This window comes from Ammospiza caudacuta, chromosome 1 (genome assembly GCF_027887145.1).
Source record: "Ammospiza caudacuta isolate bAmmCau1 chromosome 1, bAmmCau1.pri, whole genome shotgun sequence".
Lineage (NCBI taxonomy): Eukaryota > Metazoa > Chordata > Aves > Passeriformes > Passerellidae > Ammospiza > Ammospiza caudacuta.
The window spans coordinates 107,218,916-107,231,766 of NC_080593.1; the positions used below are offsets into that span (position 1 = coordinate 107,218,916).

At 39.7% G+C, this 12,851-nt stretch overlaps 1 protein-coding gene across 3 annotated transcripts in view; it reads left to right on the plus strand.

Annotated features, from left to right (window-relative positions):
• The first annotated feature begins 5,753 nt into the window (after positions 1 to 5,753).
• Positions 5,754 to 12,851, plus strand: part of GREB1L (GREB1 like retinoic acid receptor coactivator) — a 61,130-nt gene continuing 54,032 nt past the window's right edge. For all 3 annotated transcript variants that reach the window (XM_058805711.1, XM_058805719.1, XM_058805727.1), the window contains exons 1-2: positions 5,754 to 5,910; positions 6,199 to 6,396. In XM_058805711.1, the coding sequence (XP_058661694.1) occupies positions 5,754 to 5,910; positions 6,199 to 6,396 (355 nt within the window). The remainder of the gene's footprint in view (positions 5,911 to 6,198; positions 6,397 to 12,851) is intronic.

Below are 12,851 nucleotides of genomic sequence, written 5' to 3' on the forward strand. Positions count from 1 at the left end.
TTTTTCTTTGCCAGCCTCAATGTCACATCACTGCTGGTTTATCCTGTGAAGCTGAAAACTCCCAGGTCACTGAATTTCTAAAACCGCAATTCAGACCTAATTTTTGCTTTAAATCACATGGGGGTGATTTGAAGTTCATTCATGTAAGTTCAACTTAGTAACACCATCCTGCATCCAGGTGTTAATTTTACCTTTAGTATGTTTATTATTTTGTGAGCTGTTCCTGAGGACTGAAGGAATAGTCTTGGGGTGGAAGAGATGGAGCAGTAAGGGCATAGCAGTCTCCATATTAAGACCACTTGTGATTTGCTTTCTGTTTGATGTTGTGGGGAAATAGCTGCCCTCTTTCACTATCCTGCATTTGACTGTGTGGTATATGCATTTTTCTGTCTCTGTGCAAGGAATTGTCCAAATCCCAGATAATCTGATGCAATACTCCAAGTACAGATACCATTCATTGAGCAATAAGAGAAAGAACCTTGTCAGGAAAAAAAATGTGTTCTTAATCCTTCCAATTCCTTTTACACAGTAGTGGCAACATTAGACTGAATGACAAGACTCTAAATGGTATTGGATGCGAACAATATTTTCTTAAAAATAAAAATAAAGATGAGAGGAAACTGCACTGTAAATGGGGTAAATCCAAACTAATAATTAATTTCTCTTGAAAGACATTGTAAATGAATTATTTATCTGTCACTTGCTACATAAGATTGTAAGCTCTTTTACAGTTGAGTTTGAATATCCCTAAATGAAGACAAAACAGGATGAGAATCGCAGGACTTTGAAAAGATTGTGAGGAGAGAGAAAAAAAGGGATCTTACAGTGGGTATGAATTAAGGCTTCTACTCCGCTTTACAATCTTGTTTTGAGTCACACATAAGTCTTCCCCACTGAATGCTACTGTTGATGCTGTACATAGTCTTTTGACTTTGAAGTGTGCACTTTTGGTGAGTATATATATTTGTTATTGTCATTATTACCTGACATTCTTTCTGCTGTATGCGTGTTCAGGGTACATCCTAGTGATGTTCTAATGAGAAAAAATAACACTCCCAGAACATGACTAAGAATGATGTAAACAATCAAAAACACTAGCTGTACCTGCAACAACCAGTTCAGTTTTTCTGCAGCACAAATATATGCCTGCTCTCTCTTTGCCTGAGATAACCCTTTGAGATACAGAAGCTGTGCTGGGCCTGGCAGTGCCTTTGTGGAGGAACTTGCTTTATTTTCCTTTGAAGAGAAACTTCTCTGTGGGGTAGGCCAGATCAGAAGCCAGATTATGTGTTTTGGAGAACACAATTACATTATTAGGTTAAACACAAAGTAAGGACTTGATAGAGCTGACTTAATGGAGGGTGTTTGCATCAGATTCATCATTCGCTATCAGGTAATTGTGAAATTGCTTTAAGCCATAACAACAACACTCACCCCTCCCTCATCCTCCTGTTCGGTTCCTCTCCTTTAAAGTCTCTGGGGTCATGACCCACCTGGAGGCCAAATATGTGGTATCTGGTGTACTGAATGATCTGATTATATTTTTACTAGCAGAGCCTTCAACTCAATGTGCAGTTCTGGCTCCCAGGAGTTATTGACTCATGATCCACTTTTCAGAGGTGACTTTTACTTTTGTTTGTTTTGTTGGTGGTTTTGGTTTTTTTTTTTTTTTTTTTTTTTTTTTTTTTTTTTTTTTTTTTTTTTTCTAATGCAAAGAAGCATAGTCCCCTTTTTTCCTGTCTAAAAGTGGGTAGTGGTTACTGTACTTACACACTGCTGGACCTGGGCTCTGGTTTTTCTCAAACATCCCATGTCATGTTTCTGCACAGATCTTTTGAAACCTGGGTGAGCACATGGAACAGGATTGTTTGCTTGAATTGACAAGGCCTTTTTGTAAATTCAGCTTCTGGCTTTGAAAAAGTGATTAGAATTTCCCTGAGTCCTTCACCACACAGCAAAGTAATGCAGCGTTAAAATCAATTCTCTTTGAAATTTTGCTTTTGTTATTTCCATTTCTGCCTGCCTTGATAGAAGATCATGGTAATTGTAGTTTTGCTTTCCACAATGAATGCCCATATTATTTTATTTAAAGCTATTGAAATAATCCTCCTTTACCTGTGGTCAGGTTAGAGGAATTTCCCAATTGCCTTGTTCATGTGTCTTTGTAAGGAAACAGATGGAAATGTGAGAGCTGCCTTCCAGCTCTGTTTTAAGGCAGCTCTCACTCCAGCAAATCTCATGGTTAATCCTCTAGTTCAGTGATGGGCCACTGCAAAGAAGACTGGTAGTGGGTTTAGGAAATTTGCTTTGTAGAAGCACAGCAGAAATGGAGATGTGCTGGGTGGTGCTTTAGTATCTGACTCTTTTCAGAGAAGAACACTGAGAGTGATAGAGCCTGGAGGTGAGGGTGATCTAAATTTTAGGAAATTCCCATATTATTTCATGTTTTCTTTCAGATTTAATTTTGAAATTATTAAATTCTGATAATGTCTTCTAATCCCCATAGTAAGTTTTGAGGAAATTAAATAAAATTAATCTCTGTGCAGTGAGAATGTTGTTGTGGTAGAGGGAAAGCCTTAGAAAGAGTGTTGCCAAATTGGCCCTCCTTCCTTGGTAGGGTGCTTGGGAAGGAAAAAGTATAAATACAGCTAAATGCACATACACTTTGCACATACTAGCATTCTGTAGAGTTCGATCCAAAACAGACCTTAAAAGGTTGCCAAGAGAAGTAGGCAACTTAAGAATTACACTGGGATCCATCCAGTGGTGCAGGTACAAGGAAAGGTGAAGGCTGGAATACTGAATTAGGGGTGTGCAGATGGCTCATTGCCAGGAATCTAACCAGCTCTGTGCTGAGTTAGCTACAATTAGTGTGCAGGTAGATATGGAAATGATTATTTACCCTCTCACCAAACCTCCTGCCCACTGGAAACCTCTCAGTGCATGCAGGTTGGCTCCAGCAGAATTCCATGCCATGTTGCTGGATGTGGAGCAATGGACACGAGGGTGAGCCCTGATGTGCCAGAGTTGGCAGCGTGAAAACAGGTTTGTGAGATCAGGGAGGAGCTCCTGAGTCAAGTCCAGCTCTGTTTTCTCAGTCACTGTGTCAGATTGGCTCAGATGAACTCAACAATGGAATGTCTTTCCCACATCCTCCTGAGCTCACTGGTGCATCATCAGATGGGCAGAATTTTAAGAAAACTTTATCTTAATTTCACTATGAAAAGCAAGAGGGGTTGGTTTGTTGGGGTTTTTTTCCAAATGACCTCATATATGAATGTTGGATAGACATATTATTTGGGTAATTTTTAAACAACAAACATTAATTTAGTTATGTTAAAATATTGGCTTTGGTCATATTTAAATGCAGATATGGCAGATACATGTCTTAATAAGAGAAATGTTCTTTGGTTTTGGTGGTTTGGTTGGGGTTTTTTTTCCCCCTTCCTTTAAATTCCATCAATTTATTTTTCCTCCAGGCTCTGCTGCCTCCTCAAGCCCCCTCAGCACACTGGAGTCCATTTACAGCATGTTCTTCTGTCTCCTCTGCTGCTGCTGAGGTGTGCTCCCATTTACTCTGAGGAGGAAAATTAACCATTTCCTAATTGCACCAGGCATCTAGGGCTAGAATCAAGTGCAGACACACTAAGGAGTTACTCCCTTGAATTGGTGCTCCAGTTTTGGGGAGGCTGGATCAAGCACAGCCTGACCCAGGCAGCAGCTCACTGCTGGAGGGTCCTGCCACCTCCTCTCCCCTCCCTGGCTCCATTGAGCTCCAAATGAGGCCCAGCTGCCCTAATGGCCTCGGGCAGTGTTAGGAAATCAGCTGCCCGTGCTGTTCTCCAGGGCTCCCAGCTTCCTCAGCAGGACCCGGGGCCACCCTGCCCGACACCTCTGCCTGCCCCATCCTGCACAGGCACATCCCTGCATCCCTGCACGCCATCCTCCGGCTCTGCTCCCATGCTGCAGGGACCAGAACTCACACCAGCTGTGCTTCCCGAGCCTTTCTTTACTTGGCATTTCCACCAACAAGCTTGTTTTCTCTTGGCAGGCCAGAAACATCCTCTGGTAGCATTAACCATTAACCATTTCTCTGTGGCAGTCTCCATCCACAGGCAAGTCTCCTTGTAGAGATGCCAGGGAAGCAAATTAAATTGCCAGTATTTTTGCTGTGTGTGTGCGCTATGCTTTATCAATAGCTTCCCATCAAAATTAAAATAGTTGTCATAGATTTTATACAACAGGTAGGCTGTAGAAAACATGGAGAATGAACGGACTTCATGCAGAGTTTCTGCTGTGGGAATTGCAAATTTTCTGATTCATGACGGTTGATTCATTTTCATTATGGCGTTTTAACTAAAGCCTTTTAATTTGAATGCAATCCTGAAACTTACCTTAAGCACCTCATAACTGACATAAATAGCACAGAAATTAAATTTTATTGCATGAAATTTGATAATAATCTGTCATGACTTCACTTATATTTATGGAAGTATTGTCACCAATTTCAGCAAAATAAGTATTTCAGAGACTTAGCTGATTTCCATAAATTCTTTTTTTCAAAGGCACCTGACAGGCTTTTGGCTACTGCAGCCTTAATATTGCTACTGGGGAAAACTTTTCTCTGTTGAAATAAATTTCTCTGAAAGTTCAGTCTTGTGTTCTGAATATTGGAAAATTATAGACTGCTTTTTCTTTGGAACAAATGTCATTTGAATAATGATTTACCAAAGTGAAAAATTTCATATTTCAGTGAGTCTCCCTTAGCTCATTTTAAAACCTTCCACGGCCACCCTGTTAGTAAAGGTTTAAATTTGAGTGTCCATATCCCAGTGCTGGGTGCACAAATATAACAGTCTTTGGGTTGTGTGATGCCATCCAAGGAGAAGAAATGGTCTACCGGTCTGTTTGTGCTTGAGTGTTTAATTAAGTTCCTAAGTTCATCATCGATATAAATAGAGATATTAATTGTTAAAGCAGATATTTAAATGATTGTTATCACTCTATGAGTGTAAAGCATAATTTCAAAGAAGGACATTTCACTGCATTTGCTGCATGTGGTTTAGAAGTTATTTATTTCTCTCTTTTTATGTTATATTTTGTTATAACTAGATCCTTTGATAGGTCAGACTACATGTAAATCGCAGTATTGCATTGAAGACAGGAGGTGAAGAGATTCTGAAAGACAGAGAAACTGACCTTTCATGTAATTTCAGTTAATATGAACAAGAGCAAAAATTCAAGTTATTGGATGTCTTTGTGTAAAGTTTTTCTCCAAATAATGGTATACTGACAAGTGAAAAATGGTGTAAACATACTCTTTGGTAAAAACTGATGAAGCCCAACTTGATTTTTAATTTTTTTTTTGTTATGTACTGTTCCATATTCTACCCTGAATATCCTAAAAAAACCCAAATAATGACTATTTTATCTATCCTCCATTAATTTTTTTTATGCCAGGCAGCTTCTTGAGGCTCTTGAGAGGCTGTGTACCCAGAAGACACAGAGCAGTGTGTTGGAGATGTTCTAAAAGCTTGGTGGAGCAGAAGGATGCAGTCTGCCAGACAGAGAGAGAAACACTTGACGTGTGGTGCTAGTTAGAGATGTTGTTTGCACAGCATATTTTCTTGCTGACTTTATATCACTGTCATGAATGATAGTGAGATCTCTGTCTTCATTTGTAAATTCTCTGTGCATGGGCATTCCCATCATTCCCATCCCCTTATCAGCTGTTTCCTTTGTGTTTTTAGATCATGGGGAATTCATATGCAGGGCAACTGAAATCTGCCCGTTTCGAGGAAGCTCTCCATAACTCCATAGAAGCTTCTCTGAGATGCAGCAGCGTTGTCCCACGGCCAATCTTCTCCCAGCTGTACCTGGATCCTGACCAGCCTCCTTTCCTGCCGGAAGGTAACCATGAAAGTATGGCCCGTTTCAGTTGTTTTTCTGTGTCTTGAAAAGGGTGGGGGGTGTTTCATTAAAAAAAAAAAAAGAAAAAAAAAAGGCAGAAACTGCACAGCAGTTCATTGTGTTACAAAATCTGAATCATGGGCATCATTAAGGGGAAATAATGGCATGCTGGTTATTTTAAAAGGAGATAAATATTATATTATAAGGAGATACTGTTAAAAAGTTTAATTTTATAGTTTATTTTTATCTTTACTATATTTTATTATTTTTTCTATTTTTATTCTTCAGATGTGAAGCCAAAGGTAGAAGAGTTGGATAAAGAGTTAGTACATCGCTATTCACAAAATGGAAACCTGGACTTTTCTACCAACCAAACTGTTAATGAAATGGAAGATGAAGAAGAAGATGAAGACATGTCAGATTCAAGCAGTCCACCAATCCCATACTCGCAAAAACCTGCCCCGGAAGGGTCTTGCACTACTGATGGTTGGTATCCTTGTGTTTTACTGTATGATCTTCACTACTGTTTGATTCTAATGATAATGTGCATTCTCTCTCTGCAGTTACAAATTCTTGAGCTAGAAAGTCTGAAAACACAGTTTGGTCAAAGCCATGGATCTGACAAAATACAGTTATAAAGACTTGTTTGAGAACATAAAGTTTAGTGTATCCTTGGAAAGTAGTGTTGAGAACTGGCTGTGGCACGCCATTTGTTCCTGAAAGCCCCTTTTTTGTCTGTGGTTTTCATTGAGTCACTGTCCTTAGAGAGGTTACCTGAGTTGGCATCAGTATGGCTGGTTCTCAATCTGTCCCTAAGTGATTCTCAGAAACATTGACAAAGCTGGATTTAGTTGCTTCCATGGGCTGAAGGAAGAGTTTGGAGAAATAAAATGGGGGACGCTTAGTGTACTTTCTGCTGCTGAGGTGATAAGAAGGTTGGTAGTGGAAGCTTGTCTGTTTTGTCTTCCCCATGTGCCTGCTGGCCTTTGCTTCCTTACCCTGAACTGCCCTGATTTGTTGTTGCTCAAGATGAGCAAAATTATTTGCTATATTACTATGTACTATATACTATATACTGTATTTGTTTGGGTTTAAATGTGTCAAAGAAAGAACCAGCTAATTATGCATGTACCTACTTGGCCTAAGAAAAATTGATGTGATTGGTTCATCTTATCCCAAAATTGTTCTATTCTGAAGTTTAACTTCCTCATAAAAGGAAGATCTGCTTACTGTTATCAGACGTGTTTCTTGTTAAAACATCTCCCTGCTGACTTCAGACACCTGAAAACAAGAACTGTTCCCACCAGGTCCAAATGCCCTTTTTGACATTTTATTCAATATCCCTCTGAATCATGGAAATCCTTGTGCGCAGTTCATCAAAAGCTGTAATTTTGAAATGGTTTTGCACCTTACTGAAGCATCTGGTTATCTAAGTGATAGAAGTAAGGACCAACTGCTGGTAATTCTTTGACATTTCTGGGGGGCGGGCATTATTGGCATGTATTGTCATCTTTGCCTTTTCCACTTCCAAATGCAGCTCACAGGAGCATGTTTACCCTCTGTAACAGCATACTGCCCGTTCCCTGTAGCCCAAAGAACAGAAGGGCTGGCTGGCTACTGTGAAAAGATGGGGAATATTGTTGGGAGAATTCGTTACTCACACAGAAGTGTGGTTTTCTGTCCTTTGAAGGCTTGCAAATTTGAAGGAAGAGGGAAGGAAAAGGTACAAAACAATATATTCCTAGGAAAGTGTTCTCAGTTGAAGACAAGTATCAATAAAGTCTGCAAAATCTCCTGTGGAGAGCAGGAGCAGTGCCTTTTTCACTTCACATATTATATGTATGTAATGTTAAACTTCTTAGTATGTCCTGGGATTGACCTTTCAGGGGCAGTTTTGTGTTTTGATTTTTATCTATAAGGCTTTTATGATCAAAGGACTCTAGAAGAAAGTTTTGTGTGTTACATCTACGAAGTTTAGGGTTGTTCATTACTCATTTTTAAGTTTACCATTCTGAGTTTACAAAATCTGCCTTACTTTTAGATGTTCTCAAGGAACCAATTTAAGAGAGTAGTGGTTTTGTGTCTGGAAAAGGAATGGAAAACAGATTTTTTCCAAATACTTCTGGTGATCTGTTAGGACAGTTTTGCATAATTGTTTAAAATGCCCTGGTTCCCAAACATTCACAGTGCAGACCATATCTCAACAAGATATTAATCTGATAGATCATCTTTCATCTCATGAGTATGCCTTCCAGAGATGTAAGACAGGATCACTGCCATTGTTTGCATCCCTTATCTTACTTATTTAATTGCAAAGGTAAATAATATTATGAAGATGTTAAACAATACTGATAGACCATTTGAACTCACTGTATTTGGATACTTTAAACTAAGCCTGTATTCCATTGTTTATCCAAGAGCAAAATATTGGTACTAGAGCCTGCAGTTCATAGCTCTGCTTGCTGTAAAACTTGTTTCCCACCTTTTGGATCAGGTGGGATGAAACCTATTTCCCTTTGAGGTACTTGTGCCCTTTGCTTTTCCTGAATTCAGGATGTGGGCCATAACCATCATATTATTTTCTGTGGTGACTTGTTTTTTTATTCAGATGCATTTGTCAGTCACGTGGGTGCAGAAAGTAGATCTTAATGCCTTTAGTTGTCAGCTAAAAAAAAATTAATGCCTCACAAGTGAGTTTGTTGGAGATTCTTTCTCAGCTAGTATTAGATGTCTTCACTCTCTTCTTAGCCCATTGGAAAGAGCAACTGTATTTGCCACCGAACCTTGCTATTAGTCATGAAAGTAATTCACTTATTTTCAGGGGATTTGGGGGTTTGTTTTTGTTTTTTTTTCCTGCTCAACACAAATTTTTGTAACTAAAATTTCCATGAAAATAGGGTTTCAAGAAAAACAATTTATTTGTTTTCATATGGGTATCTCAAATAGTCACCAAAATTCTTGCATTATCAAGAAGCTGTTCTTAACCGAGTGCTTGCTGTAGCTTTAAAAGAGGCTGCTTCTTATTTGTGGAATAACATTCTATGCAAGCTGTGGGAAACACAATAGTATCACCTTTCTTTTGTTAGCAAATCCTCAATTTACCTGATGCTTAAAGAAAGGCCAAGGTAGTTTCAGAGGCAATTAGGTAAGCAGGTACTTAACACCTGATCACTTACTGTGAGGTTACAATAGCGAGTGACAGTGACCCCTAATTCATATGTAATTCCTGGAAGCTAATTCCTTATGCAAATACCCCATTTATTACAGTGCAACAAGGGGCTGGTGCCCCACATGGAAACTACCTCTTCTTACGGTGGGGAAAGGGAAGACAAATACAAGTTTCGTTTTTAAGAAGATTCTAGGACTTGTAGTCGTTGGCAGCTGTGGGGATACATTTTCAGGAAGATGGGACTGGGTTACATTAAATGATGTTGGAGAATGCAAATGTGCTTCTCAGAAACAAAAACTAATGCAGGGAAATGCAAATGTCTGTAAAAGCTGTTAATATTCTAATTTTTTGGTGACTGCTCCTGGTATTTGCAAATCTTTAATTGAAATATAAGTTCCTGTTCCTTATTTGAAACAAAGCTGAGATCCTGTGAGAACATTTTTTTTTTAATAGCTCAGCAGTTACATATCGATAAAAGATTCCACAAAAAGAAGTTGGTTTGGTTTACTGACTCGTGTTTTCTTCTCTTTGTACTTAGATTTTCTTAAAACGTACACAAGTAAATTAAAGTGCCATTCTTTCTTCTTTAGAGGAACTGTTTTACTGCTGTTTAACATAGAAATGTAGGTGCCAGCACAGTTATAAATGAATAGCTATGAAATGTAAATGGATTTTAAATGTTCTCAGACATTGACAGCACAAGTTCATCTAATACTGAGACATTATCTTGTCTTTCCTAATGTGGAAATTATTCTTTCTAACAGATGATTAATTACCAATCATGCAAAACAGAAAAGAAAATAAGGTTGGGGTCTCTGTGGTGCTTGGTAATTAGAAAAAGACAATGTAACAGGGAGAGGCTTAATCTCCCCTTCATCTCCCCACAGTTACTTGCTTCCAAATCAATGTGTTTTGGGTGGAATTTCCTCATTCAGTTTCAAAAAGCAGCAGAAACTTAAAAGAGTGCTTTTCAGGCCTAAAAGAGAAAGAAGGATAATGAAGGGCTCTTGAAGTATACCATCTGCATGTCTTTGAAGGAAAATTCAAACCTTTTACTGCACAGGGGCAGATTTGCATCCTCTCCTATCTCCTGGTGGCAGTAAGTCCGGCTGTGCCTGGCCAGGCTCTGCAGCCCTCCCTGCTTCTCCTGGGGCAGGGGTTCCATGAGCCAGAGAAAAGTTCCTGGAGCTCTGGGGGTCTGTCAGTGCTGCCTCTCTCCCTGCCCACCCATCGGCATCCCGCTCCCTCTCGGAAGGGAGCCAGGGGAAACCATTTGGTGTCAGCCCTGTTTATTATCTCACCACCACAGAAAACGAGATTTTGGCAGTCGCCTGTGAGCTCTGGGCTGGTGGCTGCTTTCTGCCCTTTCTGGCAGTGAATTATAAAGGTAGTGAATTTCAGCAAGATTTGTGAAGTTCAGGAGCTGGTTGGATGACATCGGTGTCCCCAAACTGAAGTCCCCTGGGGCAGCAACATAATTATAGCTCTCTCACGGGCTGAACATCACAGAGGCATGTGCTGGCCAGCCAGTCTGCACATGCATACCTCTCTGATCCAGAGATGTCGCCAGCCAAAGCCCAGGAGGATGCCAAAGGAGATTGTGAAAGGAGGGAGAAGGGGGAGCGTGCAAAGGGTCTGGGAGCACTGACTAAGAGATGATACTGGGGTGAATCGTAGGTGCTGCTTGCAGATCCAGTAGGATGCAGCATTCCTACAGTCCAGTCCCACATATCCTAAATGGTGGGAAATATTAATATCTATGGCCTCTCAGCAAAGAGGCTGCTGTTCCCATGATAGCAGGCAGTTACTGAACTGTGCTTGTAAACTTGTTAACATGTTTTTCCTTAGGACTCTCCTGTAGCTTCTCCCTTGGGGACTGATGCAGAATGGTGACACACAGATGCCCAAAGCATAGCTGAAGTTGTTTTGCTCGTAGCCCAGATAAAGCTGAGTCTTTTCTTTCACCTGGCATGTTGTGGAGCCCTGCTTCACTTCACTGGGACAGCAAAACCCTCAAGCCACCCCAAGGGGCTCAAAGCTTCCCATGTGATATTCACCCTTCTCAAGGTTGTGTGCTCCTTCAGGAGGCAAGTCTGTATTGACACACAACAACACTTGACAACCTTGCTTGTGCCAGTATTGCTGTTGCTAGCAATTCCTTCAAAAGCCTTCTCCTGTTGGGCACCATTTGTGCTTCCGGGCATTTCCAGAACATTTTTAGGTAGAGACTGGGCTAGAAGCTAATTGTGTAAAGCATGGGTTTAAATCTGTGTTGAAATCTTACTGCACTTGCTGTTTCATAATCCTTATCTACAGATTTCCTGTTTGCCCACATTGTCAGCAGTGGGCAATTTTTCTGCTTTAAATCTAGATGTAAAGTGGTATTTTCTAAGCATGTCAACTACTCAGATTTCACTGAATGCCTAAATATTTAAAGTCAGTTTTGAAAATTCTGGATTTAATGCCCAAGTGACATAAACATTTGAATAAGCAAATTTTATTTTGAATGTAAGGATCTTTTCCCCTGGGTTTATCTGAGACTGTTTCTTTCTAAATTATATCACAAAGTCTAGGTAATACTTAGCCTGGTACCTGGCTTTCTATTTGACTATGATCAATATGTTTTTAGAGAACATGCCTTAAGAAGAATTCAACAGATTAAAATCAAATGACACCTAATCAGAAAATAACTAATTGTGCTTTAAACATGCAGATTTAATACTTCTCTTCTAAAGCATACATAAGTTTTTATTGGTAAGTTATTGATAAAATTCACTGATTCAATACATGAAAACTTCAGGTGCTTCATTTCCATTCATTGCCCGGGAAAAGGTGTGTGTGAGGGGTGAATCCAAGCCAGCTTTCCATGAGCTGCTGCTGGAACTGAGCTGATTGAAGAAGTGAAGAAACCATTCAGCCAAGAGCTGGTTCAGCAAATTGTGAGTGTAGGCACAAGACTGAACCTGTGTTGGACCCTGTTTTCAGCAAGCTGCTGCTTGTGAGGAAATTCATGCAAGCTAAATCTGTGCATTCCGCTTTGCACATGCTCTGTGCCTGCTGCAGGGCTGAGATAAAACCAAAACCCATTAACTTCCATAATTTTTGCTGAAGTTGCTGTAGGTTTTGACCCAGGAGCTAAGAGCACAGACATATGTACCAATAATGGCTGAGGTGGCTTTTGGTTAAGCTGTGATCACATTGTGTTACCACATGCTTACACAAGGTCTTTCTCCAGGATTTTTTTCTTCCTTAAAATTTCTGTTACAATGAATATTATTTACATGAGTAATATTTTAAATCAAGTGTAAGTAATAGGTATTAATAGCTATTGCAGTAATTTCAAATTTAACAGTAATATTGACTATTGTGATTGTGGTTTTCTTTATTTATTCTTTATTTAGCCTGGACACTGCTCTGGGTTGCCTTGCTTTGCTTTTTGTGTGACCCAGCCTGCTACCTGCTCACTGCAGGGCACAGAACAGCAGAAACTCTCTCAGGTCCCCATTTTTGCCCACTTGTGCTGCTTTAGCTCCACACTGATATTAGAAGCCCAAGAGGCAATGTTATGTCCTTATTTTGTGGGCATATGTGTATTTGAGTGGACAAAAGACTTAACTGGGGACTGGAAAGTCCTGCAGTCCACTGAGATACTTCAAGAGACTCAACTGGAGACATAGCAAAACATGATTCACATGTCTAAAACTAGTGAATTATTTATTTGATGGAATTTCTAAAATGTTTGGAGAATTTAAAACTTAGATATTTAATTATT